Genomic DNA, 26,180 nt, shown 5'->3' on the forward strand with positions numbered 1-26,180 from the left:
AATATGAAGTACGGAGTACGGAGTACTCCGTAGTACTCCGTACTCCGTAGTACTAGGTGTATATTTTATCACCAGCCGCCCTGCAAATTGTGGGTTTAGGTTTTGGCGTTGGGCTTATCTGATGGTGACAAACATTTTGGATGGCGAGGTTCTGTGTAACTGTTCCATGTGGAACCAACGGTTATTCATATCCTCTCCCTTTCTTGAGTCATTGTTGATTAGATCCTTATTCCATAGATTCGGTAACCACTCCATACATATTGTGTTAATTTGCATTGATATAATTTTCATCTGATTTCAACACTCCCGCTTCCCCACATTTGCCATGGCTCCAAGGGTATGTGCTCTGCGAGCGAAACGAGATGGGTCAATGACTTACTATACAGGCACTAAATCTTTGCTAATAAGACTTGATTATATAGGCCACAATACAGCCTACACTCGAAACAGTCCGGGATGTGCTTTCCCAGTCCACGGGTGCACCGCACGCGCCAAATATCGTCCCAATAACTGCTTCGATACGCGCTGATCTGCTCACTCCTACATTGGCGTATCTAAAGATCGCAGCAAAGTAGGCTTGTAGTCTCCTATGACCACGTTGAAAAGATACGAAGTGTTAAAATGGTAGTGCTAATTAACTCACCCGTTGTGGAAGATCGAAACGTTCCTTTTTGTACGAGAGTGCTGCGACCACGGAGACAATTGGGAGATATAGTTTTGTAGGAGCCGGTACGTTTACATATGATTCATATATAATGTCGATAATGACTTAGATGTGCCCTTTAGATCCCAAGAAAATCCTCACTACTGGGCCCGGCCATGGGCCCGCCTGCGATCCGCTGCCCCTCCTCGAGGAGGAACTCTCGCAATTCCGGGTTGCTACAATTCCTGGCATGCAGCTTCCGCCAATGTCTGGAGGAGTGATTGGATACGTTGGATATGACTGCGTGAGATACTTCGAGCCGAAAACAGCTCGGCCTATGAAAGATATTCTCGGAATACCGGAGTCTTTATTTATGCTGTATGACACCATTATTGCCTTCGATCATTTCTTCCAGGTTGTGAAGGTGATAACCTACATGCCTGTCCCCGAAAATGAGACAGAGTTGGAAGCAGCATATCAAGCCGCAGAGGGGACCATGCGATCAACTATTAAGACATTATTGGATCCCAATGTGCCGCTTCCGCCCCAACCTCCGATCAAACGCGATCAGGTATATACGTCGAACATTGGACAGGAAGGATACGAAAACCATGTGAAGCGAATGAAGGAACATATTGTTAAAGGGGATATCTTTCAGGCTGTGCCATCCCAACGACTTTCTCGACCTACTACGCTACATCCCTTCAACCTATATCGGCATTTACGCACGGTGAACCCGTCCCCATATCTTTTTTATATTGACTGTGGCGATTTTCAGATCGTTGGTGCCAGCCCTGAACTGCTCGTGAAGGATGAAGGAAGACGGATTATTACTCATCCGATCGCAGGTACTGTGAAGAGAGGGAAAACCCCCGAAGAGGATGCAAGATTAGCAGCTGAGCTTAAGGGAAGCTTGAAAGATCGCGCAGAGCATGTTATGTTGGTAGACTTGGCCCGGAACGACGTGAACAGAGTCTGTGATCCGGTCACAACGCAAGTGGACCGCCTCATGGTCGTCGAGAGATTCTCACATGTCCAGCATCTGGTGTCGCAAGTGTCAGGGATCTTGCGTGAGGGTAAAACACGCTTCGATGCCTTCCGCTCTATATTCCCTGCCGGCACTGTCAGCGGTGCTCCAAAGGTCAGAGCCATGGAGTTAATTGCGGAAATGGAGGGCGAAAAGCGCCACATATACGCCGGCGCGGTCGGTTACTTCGGATACAACAACAGCTCTGTGGACGGACAAAAGATAGTCGACGGTACGATGGACATGTGCATCGCTCTCCGAACCATGGTCATGAAAGACAACGTTGCATATCTACAAGCAGGAGGAGGGATTGTATTCGATTCCGACCCTTACGACGAGTACGTGGAAACGTTGAATAAGCTAGGAGCGAACATCCAATGCATCAAAGGAGCAGAGGAGGTGTATCTGGAGCTGGAGAAAGAAGCTGCAAATCACTCTTCTGTCTAGGAATTGACTGCTGTTTTGCAGTTTGCTCATTTCGACTTGGACGCGTTTTGAGATATAGAGGCGACTTCGGCGGCCACTCCAGGTCCTCTGCAGCGATGACTCAGTCCTTGGCATGGGAGAACTAAGCGTTGAGACGGCTGAAACCATTTCAAGCCAAGCTGCCAACGCATGGAGGCCGAGCAGAAGCGGCGAAACAGGGCGGTGTTGCCAACGTTTGAGTGTGGCTAGGGTTTGCTACACCCGCCACCAATTAGTCAGCTAATCAGCCAATTTAGTTAGTTAGTTAATAAGCCACATCAATCCATATTATTTCGGGGACTTGCCTCATCACCACCGTCATCATCAACCCTTTTTCCCAGTGACTGTCGACATCACGACCTCCCCAACAAGTTCACTGAAACGCCCTTGCAACACTGCAGTCTAAGTTCTTGCAACTGCAGCTAGCCGCTCTTTCTTAGTATTCAAGGCCCCTGTTTCCCCGCACATCCTTCGGCTGCCAACTGAAATCTAATTTGAGGGACGTCCGCTTCTTGGCATCAACCCTCATCATCATAGGGACTGGGAACCAGTGAGCCATTGAGACACACATGCTCCCATCAGCCATTACTTAAGTAAATGATACTAGCTCTGAAGCGGGATCCTCCGTACTCCGCACGCGCATCGGCACTGTTACAACATCATCGGTCTGCTAATAGTGAGTTCGACTGGTTCCAAGTTCACTCCGCCACCTCAATCGCACTGCTTTCCGAGTCGCCGATATCGTGCTGCACTCAAACCATCGGAAACCGTTTCAGGATTGGAAGCTGAGAACGTAAACTCACAGAAGCATCACCCTATCCTCTTTTTTTCCTTTTTTTCAACTTTCCTGTTGTGGTGCTCCGAGCTACCGAGAAGAGTAAACTACCCCGGTCGCCAATATGTCCAAAGTTGTTAGGAGTGTGAAGAATGTGACGAAGGGGTACTCTTCGGTGCAGGTGAAAGTCCGAAATGGTATAGTGATACCTACATATTCTGCCTGGATCTGAATGTTAACTGTGTCTCTTCCCTTAGCCACGAGTAATGACCCCTGGGGCCCAACTGGCACGGAGATGAGTGAGATCGCGGCCCTCACGTACAATAAGTACGCACTAAGCCTTAAATGCGACCATTGGTGAATATTAACTTACACGATGATAGTCCTACCGATTTCTATGAGATTATGGATATGTTGGATAAGAGACTGAATGATAAGGGGAAAAATTGGCGTCATGTCCTCAAGTCGCTAAAGGTCTTGGATTATTGTCTCCATGAAGGCTCAGAACTTGTCGTCACATGGGCAAGGAAAAATGTCTATATTATCAAAACTTTACGCGAGTTCCAGTACATTGACGAGGATGGTCGTGACGTTGGCCAAAATGGTCGGTTAACATTTTATCACCGTATGGAAGCCCGTCCTAACTGCTTATTGTGATTCTAGTTCGAGTCGCTGCGAAAGAACTCACTGCCTTACTTCTCGATGAAGACCGTCTACGTAGTGAGCGTTCGGATAGAAAACTTTGGAAATCCCGCGTTAGCGGCCCTGATGACGCCATGCACGGCATCGCCGGAGGCAGTGACATGGGATACCGACCTCCCCGCAGACGCGAGCGCCAACAGCGAAATGCAGATGAAGAGGATATTGAGTATCGTCTTGCCATCGAGGCATCCAAACATGAAGCAGAAGAGGACAAAAAGCGAAGGGAAAGGAATGCGCGCTTGGAAGAAGAAGACGACGAGCTTGCCAAGGCTATCAAACTTAGCAAGGAAGAAGAGGAGCTTCGCAGGCGTGAGCTTGAAGAAAGCAACGCTGCTTCTCTCTTTGATGATGCCACTCCAGCCGCGCAACCTCAACCTACAGGCTACAACCAAGGTTACCAGCAGCAGGGAGCGGTGGATTGGTTTGGAAACCCTGTCGACGCCCAACTGCCAATGACCACCGGTTTTTTGAACAATCAGTATTCACAGCCTACAGGATTCCAACCTCAACCAACTGGTTACGCTAACGGATTCGCTAATGGGTTCCAAACCCAGCCGAACACTTTCGATCAATCACAATTTCCACAGCAAACCGGTTTCCTCCAACCGCAGCCTACCATTCAACCTCAACCGACAGCATTTAATAATAGTAATCCCTACGGTAATGATATCTGGGGCCAGCAGCAGCAGCAGCAGCAGCCGCCGCCGCCGCAACAGAATGACTTCCTTCACCCGGGAAGCCATAACCCGTGGGCTCAAAACAATCAGCCACAACCTCTTGACGCATTGAAACCAGCCCCTACAGGATCCAACAACCCATTTGCGTCCTCTTTCACTCGTGCCCAAGCTCAGATGCAGCTGCAACCACAGAAAACCGGACCCCCGTCGCTCAATACCCTTGCTGAGCAGAGAACCGCCACCCAAGCGCCCTTTAACAATCCCATCATTAACTATCAAGCACCTCAGCAGCTTAATCCACCGAAGCCAGAAGATCCGCAACGTGCTCGCCTCAACGCTATCCTTGCCACTGGTGACGGCCAAGATACATTCGGCAATGTTGGCGACCTTCGTATACCTGCCCAACACACGACTCCGGGAGTGTTTGTCAATTCGGCTGGATCAGGCTTGGAAAGAATTCGTGCTGCGCAGACTGGCAACAATCCGTTCCTAAATCAGAATTTCACTGGAGCCCCGCAACAAGTGGGATTTGGGCAGCCGAACAACAATCCTTTTGGTGCCCGACAACCTCAGCAGGGTGGTAGCCTAATTGACCTTTAGGCTAGGGTCTTTGTTACACCAAGCACGGATATTCTTGATATTTAAGAGCAAGTTTTCTTTTGTCAATATTATATGGGTTATCACTCGAAGGAATTCGATCGAAAGCAACAAGTGGGAGCCGGTTATTATTGTCAATGCTTCACTCAATTCTTTTCCGCCACTCCGATCAAGCATCGAGAGATATCCATTTAGGTACGGTTTGGGTTTTCACGGTTGGCCTAGGTGGCTATTTATCTTGACTATTTCGTCTACGCTTTTATTTTCCTTTGTCATACACCTGCTTTCAAGATTATTCCTTCCTGTTAAATCATATGGATATGGTCATGTCTACACGGGAATGGCGTTTACATTTTGCTTTTCAATTATTTTCCTCTCCCCAGGGTTTGCCAACTCTACTTTTGTACCTGAGCATTCCCCTGGATCCTTCGTTTTCCAGTATACGTCTTGACCGGCGCATTGCTTGCTCGCTTATGGATACCTTAGCTCCTTTTTATTTCCTTTAGTTTTGCTTTTCTTATTACTGGTGTTGTTAGTTTCTCTCTTCCAAGGGCTTTAAAATTGGCTTTAAATACATTTTCCTTGCAGATCTTCTATATGCGAGTGCCTGTACATTTGCTTTTACTTTCCGCAATTAAAGGTATTCTGTTTTTCATACACCTAACACCATGAACACCTGCAGCCAGAATCAAGCGTCAACGCGCTTGTTATCAGCTCTGTTAAGGATAATACCACAAATCCTTCGCCAGATGATACCTTTCTAGTCTCTTTTGAAGGGTTACTCATAAGCCAATACTTGCCAATTTGCTCCCTACACTTGAGACATCCAACTTCTTTGCCTTCTCCACGAAAAAATAAAAAGAAAACAAAGAAAAAAAAGGGGAAATTCTTTCGTGTAACCTTTTTAACGTCCACTTCTCAAGTTATTATGAGACAAGGAGCCATGTCCACTCCAGTAGGTCAAATGATCCACCCGTTCCTACCCATAACACTCAATCGTAGTTAAACCTTCATCGTGACGAAGAAGTGCAACGTTTAAGAAGTATTCTTGACACCGAAAAGTGGCCCTAGTGATGCTGACTTTTCTTTTCTGTGGCATAGACATTTGTAGGGGTAAAAAGGGGATACGCCGCATTGCATCGGACTCCTGTGCTCCAAAGAAGACGAACATAAGTTGAGCCCCTATCTACGAATGACAAATAAGCCCATGCATATAACCCTTAGCGTCGGAGTAGAAATCTGCTATGCCCTCGAAGATTTAAGACTCCCTGACCAGCATGACTGAGGGCAAAAATTGGACGTAGGTGTTATGTTTATATGTCTGTACGTAAATATGTAGAAGGGGTATCAATATAGCCAGCTAGCTAGCCTTGAATCCACCTTTGCGCCAGCAATAGACAAGGAAAGGAAGCAGAAAGTAGAAAATGGAAACGAGAAATCACGAGACGCGGGCCTAGAGAAGAGCGGCAGAATATACGAAAAATGGCAGAAAAGGCACGGACAGGAATCCCCTAACCTTCATCTAATGTCATCAACATCATAAAAAAGAACACGCCCTTGAGTGTATAGCTGGTAAACTCGGTTTAATTTTGTTTATTATCATCACCCCGCTCAGGACGCGAAGACTCTCACGTTCATATCCACGCTCCCAGTTGCGATGACACATCGAATTTTTCCACCACCCCCAGTATCTTCCTTCTTGCTCGTTGTTGAAATGGAAACTCCATTCATGCTTGGAGTACCTTGTCCATTAATGCCCCCTTCACCACTTACGAGTCCGCTCTCGTTGATGATATTTGGTGCCCATCGTATGCAGCTCACAAAGTGCCCGTGAGCATCGCTCACGGTTCGAACACATTTGCATTCCTGCGAGAGATCCCAGCATCGGAGCGTTTTATCGTCGCTGACTGAGAGAAGGTATTTTCCGCCGGGATGGAAGACCAGCGCTCGTATCCAATTGTCGTGTCCCACAAGGGTTTTAATTAATGTGCCACGGGAGTCCCATACCTTTATCGTTTTGTCCCGGGATCCTGTGGCAACGAATTCAGCTGATGAAGAGGCCGGTGGAGGTTTTTTGAGGCCTGCTAGAGCAGCCAGATGCGGATAACTAGCTGCCGGGGCAATCGTGACGCATTCAACTACGTGTTCGTGGCCAATAAACGTCGATTTTGTTTCTCCCGATGAAGCGTCCAATAGCCGTGGAACTCGATCATCCCCTCCTGACATTAAAAATCGACCATCTGGAGACGGGAAAACGTCTCGCACCCAGTCAAGATGACCCTGTATTGTTTTTACACAATAGCCTGTTGTTACATCCCATATGCGAATGGTTTTGTCGCGCGATGCGGATGCTAGGAGATTTCCTGACATCGGAGAACCTGCGGCACCTGAAGGTATGAATCGGACTGCGGAAACGCTGTGATCATGGCCCGGGAGGGTTCGAATATTTTTATATTCATCCGAAGGATCCCATAGCTTAATTGTCAGATCCGATGAGCACGATGCTAGAAGCGTCCCGCCTCGAGGCCCTCCGTAATCCACGTCCAGCACAGCCCTGGTGTGGCCCTTTATGGTTCGTTCAAGCTCGCCTAATTCCCAATCCCAGATTTTGATCGTGGTATCTTCGGAGCCGGATGCAAGTGATGAGAAGATTGGATGGAAGGCAACGCATGTGACCGGCCCTCGGTGGGACTGCAAGCTATGTCTGGCTGGAGCGCGAGGTAGCCAGGACGCAGGGTCTTGATTTCTTCGAGAAAGCGACGTTGGGGTGGCAGAGTCGAGTTCTTGCTGTAGGGCTGCATTTCGGGATTCTAGGTCCATAATCTGCAACAAAGGAAGCAAAAGTTGTCAGTTCCCGGGTAGCTACGATGGGGAACATGCGCTGTGTGCGTGTGTAAAAACTCGACCTTCTTCTGTAGTCTGACTACGCTGGTCCATTTTTTCTCCAGCAACCCCTCATATTTCTTTGCGGTAGCATCGTCCAAATGAACGCTATCGGCGAGTTCTTCACGGAGTGCTGCTGCACTTTTCGAGAGGTTGACAGACAAAAGGTATGCTATCATCGACTTGTGACTTGGTCCGAGCCTATCAGCATAGATCCTAAAGAAGCTTCTGTAATGCTCACGTACAGTTCCTCTGCCTGTCGTGCCGTGAGTAGCTGGCTCATGGCTGCAGTGATTTGCCTTTTCAGAGCTTCGTCCAGGACTTCCAGTTGTTGTGATTTTTATTTGATTCTTTTTTTTCTCAGGTCTGTCGTTTTATCGTACCAGGTAGAAAGACTCGCCCTTTCATGAGTGGGTTTTGTGAGGGGCCTAAGCAGATACAGCGGTCGATCAATGCAACCATGCGAACTATGGCTTTGTGAAGGAGTCAAAAGGACAATGTCGACGGGCCGGACGGCAAACAGCCTGCACAGCGAGGTGTGCAGACCACAAGCAGAGAGTTGCCTCAAGGAGAGAGCAGTGAAGGGCGGGGCGAGTAAGTGAGCTACGGCGGGATCAAGAAGATAGAAGAGACCTTATCGATAGAGGTGAGGATAGTAGCACCGATATTGAATTCTTCGGTTTCCTGGATTATGCTGCTAGATCTTGAAACTCTCGAGAAAAGGACCATGGGTCGAGCAGCGGAGATGCCTCGAAGTCTCTCCGGATTTGGCTTTGGTGATTGGGGGTGTTTTTGTGTCTGATCACCACAGTGACCGAGCCCTCATTGGGCGGTGACTGTTGACAATTGACCCTAAAAGACCGTAAACACAAGCCCGATCTATCGCCATCTTCTCCCCGGCCGACTTTTCTCCTCCTCCTCCTTTTCCTTTTCCTTTTTTTTTTTTTTTTTTTTTTTCCGTTTTTCTTAAATTATTTTTTTCCCAGACTCGAGACCGTTTGCTCGAGAATCAATCCGTCCTTGAGTCCTAGATTCTGTGGGAGCAACAGGACTCTCGCTCTTTCAAATTGAGCGTCAACAATTTACCCTCTTTTTGCCGCCATCCTCCGTCTCCCCACACTCCCTGGCTGGATCTGCGCCTGACCTGTGAGCCCAACATCTTGATGTTTGAAGGCCTGACCCTTCCTTCGTCGATGGTATTCTTTTAAAAGATCTACTATATCTTGCTCTGGTATCTTTGGTCTTCCCCCAGTTCTTCTAAGTCGCGACATCTTTCCTTCAGTGCGACGCGAAAAGGATCGCGCCTGTGACCGCAGAGGCTGATAAATTGACATCCCAGACCAACCAATTCGGACCTAAACCGAATTCCTACTTGCTTAAATTATGGCTGAGCAGACGGAGGACTTTTCCTCTCTGCCCTTACCCGACCGCTTTGCTCACAAGGTCGGAGACCCTACCCCCGGGCTTCCTCGCTCTGTGCGTGTGTGAGAGGTGGTCGAACTGACAATTTATGTTTCGCATAGAACTGGAAAGTGAGGAAAGAAGGTTATGAGGATGCAAGGAAACAATTTGAAAAGTCACCAGACGAGTCCGACCCGGTATTTCGACCGTTTTTAATGGACCCTGGTCTTTGGAAAGGAGCCGTGGCGGATTCGAACGTAGCCGCGCAACAAGAGGGACTTGCGACATACTGCGCCTTTCTTAAGTATGCTGGCGTGCAAGCGTCCTCGAGGTGCGCATATCCTGTTCTTCAAAAAAAAAAAAAAAAAGAAAAAAAAAGAAAAAATAGTGCTAAAGTGCCGGAAATGCTGGATGGGATGCTAATTAAGTCACACTCAGAACACGGAGTATTACAACCGTACCTATTGTGGAGAAGGGGCTATGCTCAACGAGACCCGCCGCCAAAACAAACGCCTTAGAAGCCCTGTTGCTCTTCATTGAATTGGAAAAGGCAGACCCAATCATCGAAGATGTTGTCGGGACACTATCACACAAGCTGCCGAAAGTTATAGCTGCAGCCCTGGCCGCTCTCACTGCAATTTACCACAACTACGGCTGTAAAGTGGTCGACTCTAAGCCAGTGCTCAAGGCACTGCCGAAGGCTTTCAGTCATGCAGACAAAAACGTCAGAGCCGAAGCCCAAAATCTAACTGTGGAACTTTATAGATGGCTGAAGGAAGCGTTGAAGCCACTGTTTTGGGGTGAACTAAAACCAGTGCAACAACAGGATCTGGAAAAATTATTCGAAAAGGTGAAGCAGGAACCAGCGCCAAAGCAAGAAAGATTTACTCGAGCTCAACAGGAGGCTATGGCAGCCGCCGATGGCCAGCCCGATGATGGTGCAGACGGTGCGGGAGCCGACGGTGAAGACGACGCTGCTGAAGAAGATCTCGATGTATTCGACCTGGCAGAGCCAGTCGATGTCATGGCAAAGGTGCCGGCTAGCTTCAACGAAAGTGTGGCATCATCAAAATGGAAAGACCGCAAAGAAGCTTTGGATGCCCTCTACGCGGCTGCAAACGTCCCACGAATCAAAGAAGCTCAATTCGACGACATAATGCGAGTACTTGCAAAATGTATGAAAGATGCCAATATTATGGTGGTTACAGTGGCCGCCAATACCGTCGATGTCTTTGCAAAGGGTCTTCGCAAGGGATTCGGAAAATATCGCCCAGTAATAATGTCACCAATGATGGAGCGGTTGAAAGAGAAGAAGCAGACCGTAGCTGATGCCCTTGGGCAGGCGCTAGACTCGGTATTTGCATCAACGAACCTTTCAGACTGCCTGGAAGACATCTTTGAATTCTTGAAGCACAAGAACCCGCAAGTAAAACAAGAGACCTTGAAGTTCTTGATTCGCTGCCTTCGTACCACTAGAGATGTTCCTTCCAAGCCAGAGACAAAGTCGATAGCTGAAGCTGCTACGAAGCTGCTTACAGAATCGAGCGAGGTGACTCGCTCGGGTGGTGCTGAGATCCTCGGCACTTTGATGAAGATTATGGGTGAGCGAGCCATGAATCCTTATCTGGATGGTCTGGATGACATTCGGAAAAATAAAATAAAGGAATTTTTTGAAACAGCCCAAGTCAAGGCCAAGGATAGACCCAAGCCTATCATCGGTCCTCCAAAGGCCGCACCTGGTCCTGCAAAACGCACGGTTGCCAAGAAGCCAGCAGTCCTTAAAAAGCCTGCCCCCATTTCCACAGAGCCTCCAGCCGAAGATCCTCCAGTTCTCTCGTCTCCCGCTCGGACCAAGCCAGCCGCGAAAGGGCCCCCGTCGAAACTCGGTGGCATATCAAAGTCTAGTGGTCTCGCAACTCCTGGCTCAGGTCTCAAGCTGCAGAGGAAGCTTCCAGGCCCCGGCGGAGCAGTGCCCCAACTCTCTTCGCCTAGACGGCGCACCGCTTCTCCACCACCAGAAGAACCGGCCCCTGCAGCAGCCCCAGCTCCTGTCCAGCCTAAATTTGGTCTTGGCCGCGGTCTCGCAGGCCGACCGATTGCAAAGCCCAGTGCTCCGTCTGCAGAGCATGCTCCAGTACCTGCTTCCGCACCTAGCCATGTTGCATCCGGTCTGTCCGTTGTTGAGAGAGCGGAGTTGGAAGAACTTCGATTGGAGAAGGAGAGATTAACGAAATTGACGGAAGATCTACGGTCGGAGCGTGCGAAGTTGAATTCGGAAATAAATGAGTTGCAAAACCAAAATGCGCAATTGATAGAAGACCATACTAGAGATGTCCTAAGCATCAAGGCCAAGGAGACTCAACTTGTACGTGCGAAGAGTGACGCTGAAACCGCCGAACAAACTGTGCAGAAACAACAAAGAGAGATTGAACGGCTCAAGCGAGAATTAACAAGGGCCATGCGAGCTAATGCAGCTAGCCCACCAAACCCATATGTTGACCAACTGGGTCTAAATATGGGTGTTAATGAAGCTAGCGCTGGAATATATCAAGATGACAATCTTCGAGCAAGCCTGCACATGGGCTCTAGATTCGAGAGTGCTAGACCTAGAAGTTATGTTTCATCTAGTCCCAGTGAAGAGAAAGAAAACAATGGCCTCGCCTCACCGGGTCTAAGTTCGAGGTTTGCTAGTCAGAGAAAGTTTAGCCCTCCCGTGGGATCCGCCTATTCTTCCGGGAGAGGAAGTCCTGCTAGGACATCGACAAGAACAGGTGGCATGGGTGCGGACGGGATAACGTCCCAGGGCGAGCCGGCCGAGAATTGGAGACGAGCCGCCGAGGTCACAAGTCAATTGAAAGCTAGAATAGAGCAGATGAAGGTGAGTTTGTTAATATCCACTTTGTCTTAATCAAGTTAAGATAAAGGCTAATGTCCTTCTTCACGGTGTCTAGGCGAAGCAAGGCCTATCACGCCCGCCTCCGTCACATTGATGCTCGACCCACTGAGCGATAGATAATTTTTCTCTGTGACGTTCTGATATGATTTACTCTTTTCCCTTCACCCTTTACCTTTTTTTTTTTTTTCCCTTCTTAATCTCAGTTCGTTGAATACCCCTTTAACCCATCTGTTTTTTGGGATGCTTGAGTGATGGCGGCGTCGGCATGTTACAAGAGGGTCATGGGCTGGGTCCGGCAACAATGTTAGACTTGTTTTTGAAACGTACGCTATTCGCTTCCCGATGGTTCTTCGCGCGTAATACTCGAAACATGCTCCGTACTGTTTTATGCTATCCGTTAAATACTGGAACTTGGATGTCTACAAGACGGAGGAGTCTAGGCTTTTTATGGACCCAAATCACTCAATAAGATTGAACCGTCGTCGTATTTGCTTGACTTGAATCCATAGAAAAAAAAAGACCACTACGCGCCGGGTATATGCATATCAAACAAATAATAAAATCATTAACACGAGATAATAAACCCATATGCGTAGTTTTTCGATTCACGATTCTACTAAGTGCATGTGGGTGGAAAGTCAACATTATTCGTGGGGCCTTCACGTTAACTTTTTCATCGAGGTACAACGCCGAGTTGAACTCCCATAACCCATCCTGTCCTGGAAAAGCAACACAGAGATAACAGTTTAGATCTTAACAGCAGTCTCAATGGCTCTGCGCTTTTTCTCTTGACGAGCAAGGGCCTTGGCACCCATGATACCACCACCCCAGTGGCGCTTGGACTCTTCGTACTTCTCACTATAGCCCTCCTTGATGGCGGAGACGAGCTTGGCAAATTCGCTCTTGTCCTCGGCACGGACTTCGGTGAGAGCAACGACAGCGGCAGTCTGATGCAAATTATATTAGCGCTCATGCTATATCCTTAAATGACAGGATGAAGTTTACCTTCTTGTGGACCACAGTTCCGAGTCTGGCCTTGCCCTTGATGATAGCATATGGAACACCCATCTTGCGGCACAGGGCAGGAAGGAAGACAACAAGCTCAATTGGGTCAACATCATTGGGGATGAGAACCAAAGAAGCCTTCTTGTTCTCAATCAAACCGACCACGTGGTTGAGACCATACTTCACGGTGTATGGCTTCTTGCTAACATCCTCTTTCTTCTGGCCAGCCTCGACGGCAGTAGCTTCCTTGTGGAGACGCTCCTTCTTCTCAGCCTTGGACTCTGGGCGGTACTTGTTGAGGAGCTTGAACGCCTGGGCGGCAGTGTTGCGGTCGAGGGTGTTCTGGAATTGCGCAATGGCCGGAGGAACCTTCAAGCGAAGGTTGAGGATCTTCTTCTGGCGCTGAAGACGGACATACTCGGGCCACTTGACCATACGAGAAAGGTTGCGGCTGGGTTGGACGTCCTGACCGATGCCGAAGTTACGAGGGCGTTTCTCGATCAAAGGATTCTGCAGCAGGTTAGCATAGACACGCTAGTTATGTAGATGGAGTGCACTGACCTTTGGGCCCTTCTTGCCGGCACCAGCCTTCCCCTGGGGGAAGGGGGCGGGAGCAACTTTCTTTCCACTCTTTGGGGGCTGTCATTGAGAAAAGAAGATCTGTCAGCGAATCGTGTTCACCAAGGACTGCATCTTCTATTTCTCTAGAGAGACGATAGACGTGCGTTTCCGCAACGACCATGCCTCAAGCCATATCATCACTGACTCAATTGCTCAAAAACAGAGTCAATTGAGTCGATGGAAATGATTTCAGCTGGATGGTACAATTCAGACCAGAGCCAGATTATAGAAGATCTCAAGAAACCATTCTGGACTGTGTTATTCTTACCATTATTGTCGATGTTGTCGGCGCGTTGTTGACTGATGACGAAGACGAAGAAAGGAAAAGGAATGCGATTTCAGCGAGAGTGCGAAAATAATTGCTGGTCTCCTTAGCGCCAAAACCGTAAGCGAGGTCTAGCCCGTTTTAGGTAAAGCTCCTCCATAGCCCTCACGTGAATTCTCATTGGAATGTTTGGTTCTTCGCTAAACCCAATCGGGGATTGGAGGGAGGCCCCGGAAGGGGGAAATAATTCGCCGGCCGCCCCAGCTTCACCAGGCGAGAATACTTGCAGTAACGCTTCTGGCCGGCCCCGCAGCGCTGGTGCATATCAGCTATTGTGTGTGTGTGTGTGTGTGTAATTCATATTTTTCGTAGGCCTTATGCAGTCAGAGACTATGAAGGCCACGCTATCTTTGTCAACTAGTTACAGGCATGTGTCCTCCATATCAGCTATTAGTGAAAGGAGTCAAATGGTTGCTATCGCCATAATAACTACTACGTGCTACTGAGGCGCAGATATATGAGAGATCGTGAGAGATCGTAAATGACAGCTAGGCTCAGTAGCTGTATCATTGTAGTATTTTAGCATTGGTAAGGTCATTTCGCTCATCCGTCCAAAAATGCTCCAAGGTATGTATATTGGCACTGGCCAAAAGCCGATATTAACAGAACGCCATTCCCATATATCCCAAACACCATGCGCTAGGTTCAGCGTAGTAACACTCAGGTTGCGTTCAATTTGATCCCTGAAGATCAAATTGGTCTTTAGTCGATGGGAAATTCACCTCCACGGGACTCCCAGGCCCGGGATCCCTGTGCGTCCGATGCCTGAACTCGCAGCCTCGACCGCTTTCCTCCTTCCTTTAGAGCCCTCTTGACTCCGAACTCCCTGCACAATTCGATCGAGGTTCGTTTCGATAACCACTCCGCCAACGATCATCTCCGCCAGCACTGCATGCATCGTCTCAAACCCAAAAATTAGGTCTAGTTCGCAAACGTTTTCAAACAGGCGATCTAACGCCTCCACGAAGACCTGGATCAAATCGATTAAAGCAAGCGGGGATTCAGTGGAAGTAGAGATGAGAATGAAGGAAAGCGTAGCATAGGTGCGATATGTTATTTGAGTTGGGGCATCGGAATGGCCCAACGTTGGGTTCGTATCCGCGCCTTGTGAAAGGAGTGGCGGGAGAGGCAGGAAATTACAAGCCGAAGGCGGTCGCTGGGAAACAAGGCTATAGATCTGCGCTATTAAGCGCTGCTGTGTTTGTGTATCCTGTCAAGCAGCAGATGTTAGAAACGCCGGTGCACAACCTTCATGGGGCCAGGTGCTCCCTTTACCAGCTGGGTATAGAATTTAGTGAGGCGCGGTTGCCCGCTATTGTTAAAAACGAGAACTGCATTTATCATGTTTGCAGCTGTCACGGACTGATAGCTGGATCCAAATCCTGCACGTTTCCTTGGTGACTGTGGTGCAGGCCAGCAGGATATTTGGCCCTGATAACCGGCGTTGATGTTGAACGTGACGGGGGCAGAGGCGACGAAGGCGGCGGCGGCTCTGGCCAAGACCAGCCGTAGATAAGCTTATCAGCATACAGCTTGTTTGACATGTTTGCATTCCAATGACAGCGATGGCTTTTTGCTGAGTGCACGTCGGGCTGAATCGAATACCAGCTTCACCCATTTAGAACAAATCATCCTTCGTTGACCTTTTCAGGTTTCTATCCTCATATATTCTTCGATGGGATCTCCCATTTTTCGTCGTTACCTCAATCGTCATTTCATCCGCACGTTGAAACGAAGCTATTCAACCGCAGCACATCCCGAAAACATCCCAACACCTGGAGGACTCCCGCCTTTAATCCGGGGAACTCAAGATGCGCCATCCAGCGGTGCTCTTACAAACAAACCATCCCTAGAAGACTACTGTTTCTACCGCGACACTCTGCCTCCCAAACCTTCCCAGCTTGAATACGCAGATCATTTCTTCGCCGCATCGAAGCACTCCCCCGTTTATCTCTGGGGAAGCAGTCTATTCCGAACCATTCCTGTCTCCTCTATTCCCGAAATCGCATTTATTGGCCGCTCTAATGTTGGCAAAAGTTCAATCATCAATGGCCTTGTTGGTGAAGATATCTGCGCCTCGTCGAGTAAGCCCGGCCGGACGAAATTGATGGCGTCTATCGGTGTCGGTGGCACAAAAGGAGGCGGATCAAAGATAGCGCTTGTGGATACTCCGGGATATGGAAAGGGGAGTCATACCGAATGGGGGCAAGAGATTCACAAATATCTGGAGAAGAGAAAGCAGTAAGTTGAAAATCCTAATAATGTTAAAACCATTCCTTATATTTTCTCATTTCTTAGACTCCGACGTATCTTCCTTCTCATCGACGCAGGGGTCGGGCTGAAAACCCGTGACCACCAAGTGCTGAATTTCCTCCGTCGTTTTGCAATCCCTTACCAACTAGTTCTTACAAAACTCGATCACGCTCTCTCCTTCAACGGCCATAAAAATAAAACCAAACCGAATGACTCTCGCTCAGATCTCATTCGGTTTTCTCAAACCGTTCAAGATATCCTCTCATCCGCCCAACCTGTCAACCCAATTTTAGACGGTCCGGGGCCGTTGAATGACGTGATCGCATGCAGCGTGCAAATGCAAAGTAAGAAACAAAAGAAATCAGTAGCAGGTCTTAGCTCTCTTCGGTGGGCGATTCTTCTTGCAACCGGATTCGATCAAATCCCTAAGGGGTTCAAACTTAAGAGATAATTGTTCTGTTTTGCTTGCACGTTGTGATAGCAAATGGCTGGAGATTTGCATATACTTACATACCTACACAAAGTATTCTGTGCATATACATAGACTCAAAGTTTTGGCGTTACACAGGACATGGGGATATATAAGGTCTAAAATATAGCGGACATAGCGAATATAGAGATATATATTAACTGCATACTCTCTATTGTTAAAGGTCGGACGAATATATTATAGGTGCCACAGCGATGCGCTGTTGTTGCTTGATGGGCCAGTGCTGTAGACTTGTACCTCCAGCTGCGCCCCGAAATTTTCGCTTTAGAGCTCTACAAAATTGGACAATAGCCAAATAGCAAGGCTATAGGCATCCTACTCTCTTTGTCGCTCGCATCCTATCTGATCCTATGTATCAACGCAGGCATGTTCTACGAAATCAGTACCACATATTGACACTTCCAGGCTAATGCTTTCTGTAATCCCCAGTGTTGTTACACTTATTTACCTTAAAATATAAGTGAGACTGGCTTCTGCAAGTTTGAGTTGGCGAATTAGTAGCATATCGCCCTGGTGGAGAAGTGGTCCTACACTTTTCAGGAGGAGCTTACTATTATTGATATCTTACCCGAACTGCTGCACTAGATTGAGAGCGTGGTGTGACTCAGGAAATCACCTATTTAAGCCTTTGATTTGGCCAGAGAAGTCCCTCTATGTCATATATTTGCTTCTGTAAGCAAAGAGGCCTGCGCCCGAAAGTGTTGCTACTATTCAATGACATCGACAAACTTCGTAAACCCTTATTAACACCAAGCAAGATAGGCGACCGAATGTTGGTGTTTAAAAAGAGACAAAAAAGAAGTGCATGTCATAGTTTGATTTTATCGACAATAAAAATGCAACGGTACTCCATATACCAACGCCTTGACATTCCCAGGCCGTTAGACTCCAGACAGTTAATGAAATGCAAACAGTCGAGTGTACATGAGGAAAAATGCTGCATCACAAAGAATTTTGAGGCCGCCGGTTGTCAGAAATGAAAAGTCGTTGTCCATAATTCATGAAAAAATCCTGTGGCACACCCTATTGATATTCGAATCCATCAAATCATTAGCGCCTCTTTAACACCTTTCTCCAGAACAGAGCGCAATGACCAAAAAGGTACGTAAGCCGAACAAATGAGTATGTATGCCGTCTAGTGCGTGAATGGCTGGCGTTGAAAATACACATTATGGCTCTGTTCCTCCCACGGAAACAAAGTAGGACAAGGGTATCATAAAATATCTGAAAAGTTGCGCCGTTCATCCATAGTTTGCTGAGACGGCGGTGATATCGAAGTCAGATCTCCGGTTTGGATAATATGAGTCGATGTTGTACGTTCATTCGTCTGAACCATCTCTATCACCAGTTCCTTCATTCTCTTCTTGTACTTCTCCACCATATCTGTCCACCACAATTCTCCGACCCAAACGATCAATCGGAACTCGATCTCGAGATGCGCCAAAATCAAGCATCTAATTACAAATATTGATTAATATCGGCTTTGACAAAAGGTTATCAAGTGGCAGCTTACCTCAATGTATGTGAGGCCATCCCTCTGAACAGCGGCAACACATCTTCTATCGTTGAAGCGGACTTGCCACATCCCACTAAGGTCACTGAGCAAATCCTTCAAGCACTCTCCTGTCTTAATATCCCACATTTTCAATGTACGATCGGAGCCGGATATAATCTTCTGGTCATCATGTTCAAAACAGGTAATCGCACCGGTATGTGCTGTTAGTGTGCTTTTACATTGTCCCGTTTCTGGGTCCCAGATTCTAAGCGTCGAATCAGCAGCAGCTGATACGAGCTTATCCGCCCGGAGATCGAGAAGACCCACGAGTAATGAATGTCCTTCGAGGTTATATAGAAGCGTACCGGTCTCGAGTGACCAGATTTTGACCGAATGATCCATTGAACCACTGATACAGCGATTCCTCTTATGATCCAGAACGACACTGTAAACTTTAAGAGTGTGTCCCTCCAATCGATGAACGGCTTCGCCGGTAGATATCTTCCACACTCTTACGGTGCAATCATAACTGCCGCTGACAAGTGTATCACCGTGCGCTGCTATTGCCCGGACGGAATGAGTATGACCGTTCAATGCCCGAACAAAGTACGGACAAGAGGAGTCATCTGGTCCTGCCTGAAAGTATTTCGGATCTCCTGGCTGTGGAAGCCTCCAAACACGCAAGCTAGAATCTCGCGACCCGGTAATGATCAGGGGCTCTTTTGGCATCATTTCCGGACTCCCGTCCGATCTGCGACCAATTTGAGATGGTAACAATATTTGCAAGCATCGGACTGTTGAAGTATGCCCATGGAAAGTCTGGGTGCATTCTGCCTTTTCAATATCCCAAACTCGCACTGACCTGTCGGTAGAACCCGAAACGAGAGTGTTACCATGATATTCTAGAGCCCAAACCCCGCCCTCATGTCCTTCAAGAGTCGCCCTAAGGGCACCAGTTTTGGTGTCATACACATGAATGTTGGTGTCATCGCTACCCGTGAGGATTTTATCAGTATCAAACTGGAGACAAGTGACAACGTGGCGATCATGCGCCTGGAAGGCGAGATGCTGCGGCTTAGCGTTTGGATCCATCCATCTCTTGCGTATCAGATGATGGCGCTGATAAAGTGATTTGTAAAGGTGTAAACTTTGGAGGGATGGTAAACCAACGTTAGGATAGGGAACAGCTAAGGCCGCTGCACTCGCTGCCGCGTATGGGACTTCAGCCACCTTCGAATCATGTAACCAGTCGGAAATTCCGGGCGACCTGGACGTATTATCTTTCGGCGACTGCTTCTTCACTTGCCTTCGAGAAGGCGAGCTTGACTCAGCCTTTCTTTTTGGTCGTCGAGGACATGCCAATGACGAGGAGTCTTTCAGTTGGAGGATGGACTCAGGCGAGTCGGCCGACTGTTCACTAGTGGGCCTCGAAAGCAAGCGTAGATCCCTCTCGTAATCGTCGGCGTACTGCCACCCCCAGCCTTCTTCAATAGCCCTTTGAAGCTCTCCTTCAGGAAGCGTGAACCCAGCAGCGTCGAAATGAGCTTTCCAAGTCTTTTCATCGGAATTTATGATATGCCTCCATTTTTTGGAGACTTGGGATGCCCTACACATGGACACTACGTCCAAGAATTTAACAATGTTGAGACAGAGCTCCAGAGGCAGCAGCGCCAAGAAATCGCATTTCAGGGCCGGGTTGACAACGTCAGCAACGAGCTGGAGTGTTGGCTTTGGACACCTCCTTAGTAACTGATACATGAAATAAGATTTGAGTTCATCCGGTATGGAGTCGAAGTAGCCCAGCACAACAGGCATGTCCATAAGCGACATCGAAGGTGATGTCTGGTCCGTATCGGCTTTTCCAACAGCATTTTTGGGGCCGGCGCGGCGATTACCAGCTAAATTCGACTCTTTTGGGAACTGATCAGCGACTGAATCTGTATCCGTGGCTGGATCTTCGGCTGAGTCAAATGATGTTTCTTGCTGAAGAGAATTCATCGCAGTCACAGGAGATAGCCTTGGGCTCGGTAGAGGGATATTTTCACCTCTGCTCTGATCTGTGGCCAGCAGCCTAGACACCAGAGGGCGCAGGCGACGATCCTGTGTAGGGGGATTATCTGCTTCTGACGATATCGAAGACCCGAAAGACTCGGAAGGAAATTCGGAGGGCTTCTCAACCAACGGCGACGCTTCGCCATCATCCACACTCCGCCGGCGGCTTTCTCCGGCTGCAGGTGGATTCTCATTCTGGCGCTTAACGGGCGGTCTCGGCTGGGATGTTCTTTCTGGATTGTATATCTCGCTGTCAAGCGCGAAACTGGCACTTTCTGTTTCCGGCGTGGCCAGCCCGACTTCAGTCACGTGACAGGGATCCTGGGCAGAGCTGAGATGTCTTCGTCGCGGGTGTCGACAGATCAAGGAATCGGAGACAAGAGATCGCGAAGGGCTTGGGTTCGATGCTTGCGACGATCCGGCAAATGGCACGGGGGAGACAGCCCGTTTTGTATTCCTGAATGGCCGATGCCGTGAACCCAAAATCCGACCGCGACTTGAAGAGATAGGTGCCGAGGGATTAGTCGTAGCGGTGGCTGATCTGGTGTTACCGGCTGATGTCTTCAATTCTTCTTGTCCCTGCTGTTGCTTCAAATTTGGGTTAGCATGGGCTCTCGGCTCATATAATTCGAACATATCCCAAATGTGAGGCATGCCTACCTCGGCTAAGGCACCAGGTGCATCGTCAGGCTCATGGAGGACAATTGATTTCCCGTTGAGATTAAACCTGATATCCCTCAGCGACTCAGGAGTCGGTGCTGCAGCAAGAGGGTATTGTTTTGGGTCAAGGCTCTGGAGAACGCGCGGTGGGTGCATGATCAAAGGGGGAAATTTGGTCATGGTCGTAGTGGTTGTCGTGACAATCGTGGTCTGTGTCGTGGGGGCAAAGGAGAACTGGCCGATAGTAGGTTTAGGACGCGAATCGTCTTCGGATATCTCATTGCAATCGGTGCGCTCGTAACGGGATGAACAGCTCTGATATTCAGACAACTCCGGCGTTTTTAGGGAACGGTGAGACGCGTCACTCGGGGTCATCTTGGACTCGGGCGCTCCTGTTCTCAAGAACGTGGCGATGCAGTCCGGGAATTCCCAGGCCTTGCCTGCACTAAGGTCCTTTGTGGGTTGGGGCTGATCAATAGGAGGTTGATGACAGAGTCTTAGGGCAGATAAGGTCTAAGGGAAATTTCCACCGAGATTTCCCAGCACATCGGATCTCGAACCGTTACGGATCGAGAGAGAGAGAGGGGGAGGGAAAGCGAGGGGATTCAGCAAGCTGGGGTAACTAAACGAAGGCTGAAGAAGAGAGGCGAGACAACGATTGCTGATGTCCACCAGACGGAGTTTCAACTCTCCAAATTTGCCAGCATCATAGGGCTCATAGCAATACACGAAGAAGCAAGTGAAAAGGTGCTGTGAGGTGAGAGAGTTGAGGGTTGAGGGCCCTGGGGGATTCAGCGGGGACGAGTGCCAGAGGTGGATCGAGAGGAGCGGCGGAAGCGAGCAAAGGCGATCGGGGAGAGGGCGTAAATTACAAGCATTGTTGCAGGCTCATACAACAGCTGAAAGGTCTTATTACGCCATTTTTGAGGGCGTGCACACCTAAGCAATCACGTGCAGTACCTGCAATTACAGACACGGGCGACAATATGTACTTACATATGTGATGCTACAGGGGCCCCGTCGCGGACTTCCACCCATGCAAGTTGAGACGGAGAAAACTCAAAAGACTTCCCAACGCTGCCACCACTACTCTGTACATGTGTCTCTGCTTGGAACACTTCACACACATATACTGTCTGTACCAGAAGACCAAAGAGTTTATCTCACTTTCCTCCCCAGTACTGAGAGGAGTGCTCCATTTTTCAAAACTTTCTCGAGCCTATATCCTAACTTTCATGCCGCTGTCATCTACAGGTTTCCCAAGATTGTTCTCCTGGATGAGACACTTTGACCATCAAAAAGACATTGCAGGATGAGACAAGCTTCTTCTGATGATGGCTTGGGCATTTTGTATTGTTGCATTTTCTCACTGGGCTACAAAACCAGAAAGTTCCATGAACATGCATTTCTGTTGGCCAGGATTCTTGATGCCAGGAGTGCGGCTGTGTGCACGAGGAAACCTCTGACCTTTTCTCCAGCCAAAAGCAAAGCATGATGTGCAGGCATCAAAAGTGGGATGAAGGGTAAAAATATAGAATAAAAGGACAGAAAGAGCTTGTTTTCAGATTCAATACTAGAAACCAAGCAGGAAAACCAGCGATAGCTGGAGAAAAAGTACTTCCTTTGCATATAAACACAAGATTGCCTTGGAATTTGGTTCAAACAGGCAGTATATCACTACATGCAGCCTTGGATTGCACTGTATGTCAAGCTCTGTGTATGTGTTTGCTACTTAGCTTTGCCCTACCAGGGGAGTGAAATGCTGGCCTCTCTTGGTTCTTTTTATCTTCTGTTAAGGCAGACGACACCTTGAATTCAATACTGGTTACGCACTGTGACAACTGTACTGTCGTCTCAACCTGTACTCACATGACACAACACACTATCGTTGTCTAGACTATGCTGGTGAACTTATCAGCTTAGGACACGGCTTCAGGCTTCCACAGTCGCGTCCATCACCATGGCTCGAAACATCCAGCCTGGCTCGAAAATGAAGGCTGCTGGTGGTACATTGATGGCCACGTGTGAAGCCAGGATGATGGCTCCAATATCTGTTCATAAGCAGAAACAGGAGCAGATGAAGACTGAGCAGACTACCCACGTCCCTCAGAAAGTTGAAATGAAGCAAGAGGTAGCAATCCGACAAAAGCAGAGCCAAGAATTGGTTCAGATCCTACTCAATGCATCTGTCAGCTCAAGTCTCCCTTGTTGTTTACCCCACTCTCTTTAGGGTCAGTTAACACTAATGATATGGCAGATTGGGTCTCTCTTCTATCTCAGGTGTGATTGGCCTCTTATTCTCGCACTCTCGCAGATCTTCTACTGATCTTTCTAGGGGCTTCCTTCCGTTGACTTGCTTCGATACGCGTTATCTTGATGCAAAGTCAGAAACAAGCATTTCTTACGAGGATTTTACTGGGTCGGATTCGAAGCCTGCAGCACCTAGAAAGAGCCAGCCCTTGATAATCTTGTTGAGAAACTGTAATTCCACTGCTGATGCTATCTTAAATCTCCTGGTGAGCCAACAGTTAGGGTTCTCCGAAAGCGGCAGCTAATGACTGCAGGAATATGGAGTCTTCGATGCCCTAGGTAAACGCGTTTTAGAAGCCGTCCAGCTTACCATAAGCCGTGAGAGGAACACACCTCTGCAAGTGCTCGAAAGTTATACGTTTACATTTGCCTATAAGGTTGACGGGAAACACAAGGTTACCAACCTAGCAAGTGTGTCGCTCGACGACGGCAAATGCACTATGGAAATGGGGACTCTCCGGTCTGCAAAGGTGGGACTAGAGATGATCATCCGCCGTTTAATCACGCTCAGTACCATCCTTCCGAACCTACCTTGTACGGACCCCAAAAAAAGCGTTATGCGCTTTTGTCTTCCGCTGACAAACGATACAGCAAAGCGGTTTCTTCATATCCACCTATTCTATACCGAGGATTGCCCCCTTGAATATGAGCCACCAGGGTTCAAGAACTCGGCACTCGAGGATATTCGCTTTCCGCGAATTGAACATTGGACGAAGGAGACACAATCATGCGGAACGATGGATGGGCCTTATCACAGGTGAGACGAGAACATGTCTACGCTTTCTGCGGAGCTAACAGAGATTTAGGGTTGGCTTAAAGGTCACCTCCCTTCGGTGGTCTGGCACTGGCGATGACCAGATCCCAGAAGATCTTAAGTATTCCGATGATGTCTCCCGGGAAATCGACGTCGGCATTGACCATAAGGCCAAAGGGCATTCACAGCTGGGGGATGGTGGGTGTTTCCCAATTAGTCCTACTTCCTATCGTTTCCGGTGTTGCTCTTTATACCTAACACATGAACTGTCCAGAAGGTCCATATGAATCAACTCAAGCCCGCGAAGATGAGGCGGGTCGGAAGATTCTCCAGAAAATGGTAGGCATGGGAGGATTTCCAAAGGGGCGTTTTACGAGCAACACATCCTAACTGAGCACTTGTTTTAGCTAGAGCCATCAAGTATCGATACCACCATGGCGCCTACCCAGCAACTCATTGACTCGACCGCGAAGAACGATGCTACTGCAGCAAAACCGCAGTTTTCTCAGGCGAAAATTGACGAAATAGAGAAGAGGAGAAGCCAACCACAGCTAGCACATCCAATGCACGCTAGGTCAACCGGGAGTAACTCTGACGCCGGAGCAGTTTCTTGCCAATGTGGTTGGAACCAGGAAGAAGGTGCTATGGTTAGTCCCATCCTTTCACTACAGAATTCCATTCGATTTTGTCTGACATTTGCACCTTCAGATATATTGCCGTTTCTGTGGCACCAAGCAGCATCTTTCATGCTACGGGTTCCATAGTATCCAGGATCCAAAGCTCCCCAATACACATGCATGCTACAAATGCCTGTTAGGAGACGCTGAATGTCAAATTCTACAGGAGATGAATACCTTGGTGCTCTTGCGACGAGCCTTAAACATTATTATTGAGGAGGGCTATCCAAGGGGCACCAAAGCCTTTGCGGAAAAACTACGTAAGTAAAATTATGCACTATGAATTCCTTGTATACTAATCGACCTAAAGACTGCAACGGCCAGGCAATCCTTCAAATTACTGGAATGCTGAAGAAGAAAGGTTTCTTAAAAGCCACACCCGGGTCTAAGTCAAAAGGATTTTCTGAGAAAGGCTTACCCAGTTTTGTGATCCCTGAATCCAAAGGAATCCGTGAAAGGATTGACCAGGAAATTCTCAGCCCATTTGCGAACATATCTCACCATGTAAGTCTCCGGACACACTGGCTAGATCGATAATATTGACCCAACCTCCCCCAGTATGATATCCCTCGGTGCTTACAGCAGCGAGCTACATCAGAGACTTGCCCACATTTGGCGGATGGCATGGAGGATCATCCAGTATTCGGAACTTACCTTGCAAGGAGCCGCCGTCGCCTCTGGCCACTGGATGACAATCTCTACCGGGAAAGTCAAGGATTAGCTTCAGCTGCATCGTCAGCATCACCCATGTCACCTGAATCGACCGCACCGGCCGCATCATCCGACAATCTCGAACTTCAAGAACCAGGACCCGGGGGACGAGCGACGCGGGAACCTCAGATCCGAGGAAGAAAACGCAAGCTCAGTAATGCTACGCAGCCAATTGACATTGGGGATCCGGATTATGATGACTTTATGGACGAGTCCAGTGGCTGAGCATAATCCTCCGAATAAAGACCCTTGTTTACTTGAGTGCATACGGGAAATTCTTTAGGGACCAAGCTGTCTCTGCTTTTCGATCTTTCTTCACTTGTTATTCCTGCAGACACGGAACCACGTAAAATGGGGGGGTAAAACAAAACAAAAACAATGTTAATGGTGCGCTCGTTTATCCTTGAGACTTAAAATATCAGATGAGGACTCAATTAAGTTTGACCCATGCTATTAAATAATTGAATGGCTGCTACGGAGGTCTCCGTAAATATTCCAGAGTTAAAGAGGCAGACAACCCGTGCTTACGCATACCGATAGCCTTTCTTTGAAGTCCTACCGTGCCCAGCTCTAGCGGTTTTTATGATTTTTGAGCGAGAGGGGGTATCTTTTGGACACGCCTAAATATAGCTCCTATTCGTCGAGAGCTACTCCGGAGTCTGGGTGCTGTGCAAAGTGTACCTGGAGTTCAGCTACAACAGGATAAAGTTAAGGTTCCCCAAGAAACATGTGCGTGCGACCCATCCCCGGCCCGGGCAAAA

The 26,180-nt window shown here is 48.3% G+C and overlaps 9 protein-coding genes across 9 annotated transcripts; 5 read left to right on the forward strand and 4 right to left on the reverse strand.

Moving 5' to 3' along the window:
* The first annotated feature begins 141 nt into the window (after positions 1–141).
* CIMG_01689 (anthranilate synthase component I) lies at positions 142–2,449 on the forward strand. Its single transcript, XM_001247917.2, has 4 exons — positions 142–337; positions 423–571; positions 656–729; positions 787–2,449. Exons 1-4 carry the CDS (start codon positions 326–328, stop codon positions 2,115–2,117), a joined length of 1,566 nt encoding a protein of 521 aa, XP_001247918.2. The 5' UTR covers positions 142–325; the 3' UTR covers positions 2,118–2,449.
* A 24-nt stretch (positions 2,450–2,473) lies between these two features.
* On the forward strand, positions 2,474–5,552 carry CIMG_01688 (EH domain binding protein epsin 2). The gene is made up of 4 exons (XM_001247916.2): positions 2,474–3,107; positions 3,168–3,237; positions 3,294–3,514; positions 3,574–5,552. The coding sequence occupies exons 1-4, from the start codon at positions 3,035–3,037 to the stop codon at positions 4,887–4,889; spliced, it is 1,680 nt and encodes a 559-aa protein (XP_001247917.1). The 5' UTR covers positions 2,474–3,034; the 3' UTR covers positions 4,890–5,552.
* Positions 5,553–6,174: 622 nt separating this feature from the next.
* On the reverse strand, positions 6,175–8,052 carry CIMG_01687 (nuclear distribution protein PAC1; the record flags this gene model as incomplete). The annotated part of the gene is made up of 3 exons (XM_001247915.2): positions 6,175–7,709; positions 7,793–7,958; positions 8,015–8,052. 3 exons carry the CDS (start codon positions 8,050–8,052, stop codon positions 6,498–6,500), a joined length of 1,416 nt encoding a protein of 471 aa, XP_001247916.2. The 3' UTR covers positions 6,175–6,497.
* Positions 8,053–8,750: 698 nt separating this feature from the next.
* On the forward strand, positions 8,751–12,160 carry CIMG_01686 (spindle pole body component; the record flags this gene model as incomplete). Its single annotated transcript, XM_001247914.2, has 5 exons — positions 8,751–9,000; positions 9,109–9,212; positions 9,293–9,501; positions 9,609–12,048; positions 12,122–12,160. Exons 2-5 carry the CDS (start codon positions 9,153–9,155, stop codon positions 12,158–12,160), a joined length of 2,748 nt encoding a protein of 915 aa, XP_001247915.1. The 5' UTR covers positions 8,751–9,000; positions 9,109–9,152.
* A 481-nt stretch (positions 12,161–12,641) lies between these two features.
* Positions 12,642–13,995, reverse strand: CIMG_01685 (60S ribosomal protein L8). The gene is made up of 4 exons (XM_001247913.2): positions 13,961–13,995; positions 13,633–13,710; positions 13,072–13,581; positions 12,642–13,013 (listed from the first exon to the last, which is right to left on the reverse strand). Exons 1-4 carry the CDS (start codon positions 13,961–13,963, stop codon positions 12,813–12,815), a joined length of 792 nt encoding a protein of 263 aa, XP_001247914.1. The 5' UTR covers positions 13,964–13,995; the 3' UTR covers positions 12,642–12,812.
* Positions 13,996–14,485: 490 nt separating this feature from the next.
* Positions 14,486–15,451, reverse strand: CIMG_01684 (AP-3 complex subunit sigma). Its single transcript, XM_001247912.2, has 2 exons — positions 15,293–15,451; positions 14,486–15,227 (listed from the first exon to the last, which is right to left on the reverse strand). Exons 1-2 carry the CDS (start codon positions 15,359–15,361, stop codon positions 14,736–14,738), a joined length of 561 nt encoding a protein of 186 aa, XP_001247913.1. The 5' UTR covers positions 15,362–15,451; the 3' UTR covers positions 14,486–14,735.
* Positions 15,452–15,644: 193 nt separating this feature from the next.
* CIMG_01683 (ribosome biogenesis GTP-binding protein YsxC) lies at positions 15,645–18,216 on the forward strand. The gene is made up of 2 exons (XM_001247911.2): positions 15,645–16,258; positions 16,316–18,216. Exons 1-2 carry the CDS (start codon positions 15,693–15,695, stop codon positions 16,719–16,721), a joined length of 972 nt encoding a protein of 323 aa, XP_001247912.1. The 5' UTR covers positions 15,645–15,692; the 3' UTR covers positions 16,722–18,216.
* On the reverse strand, positions 16,686–21,342 carry CIMG_01682 (cell division control protein 4; the record flags this gene model as incomplete). Its single annotated transcript, XM_001247910.2, has 3 exons — positions 16,686–18,214; positions 18,274–20,886; positions 20,968–21,342. 3 exons carry the CDS (start codon positions 21,340–21,342, stop codon positions 18,080–18,082), a joined length of 3,123 nt encoding a protein of 1,040 aa, XP_001247911.2. The 3' UTR covers positions 16,686–18,079.
* A 1,585-nt stretch (positions 21,343–22,927) lies between these two features.
* On the forward strand, positions 22,928–25,644 carry CIMG_01681 (uncharacterized protein; the record flags this gene model as incomplete). The annotated part of the gene is made up of 10 exons (XM_001247909.2): positions 22,928–23,155; positions 23,198–23,247; positions 23,303–23,483; positions 23,532–24,034; positions 24,084–24,229; positions 24,306–24,370; positions 24,439–24,678; positions 24,740–24,968; positions 25,019–25,212; positions 25,267–25,644. The coding sequence occupies 10 exons, from the start codon at positions 22,928–22,930 to the stop codon at positions 25,642–25,644; spliced, it is 2,214 nt and encodes a 737-aa protein (XP_001247910.2).
* Between the last annotated feature and the right edge of the window lie 536 nt (positions 25,645–26,180).

This window comes from Coccidioides immitis, assembly GCF_000149335.2.
Source record: "Coccidioides immitis RS genomic scaffold supercont3.1, whole genome shotgun sequence".
NCBI classification, from domain to species: Eukaryota; Fungi; Ascomycota; class Eurotiomycetes; order Onygenales; family Onygenaceae; genus Coccidioides; species Coccidioides immitis.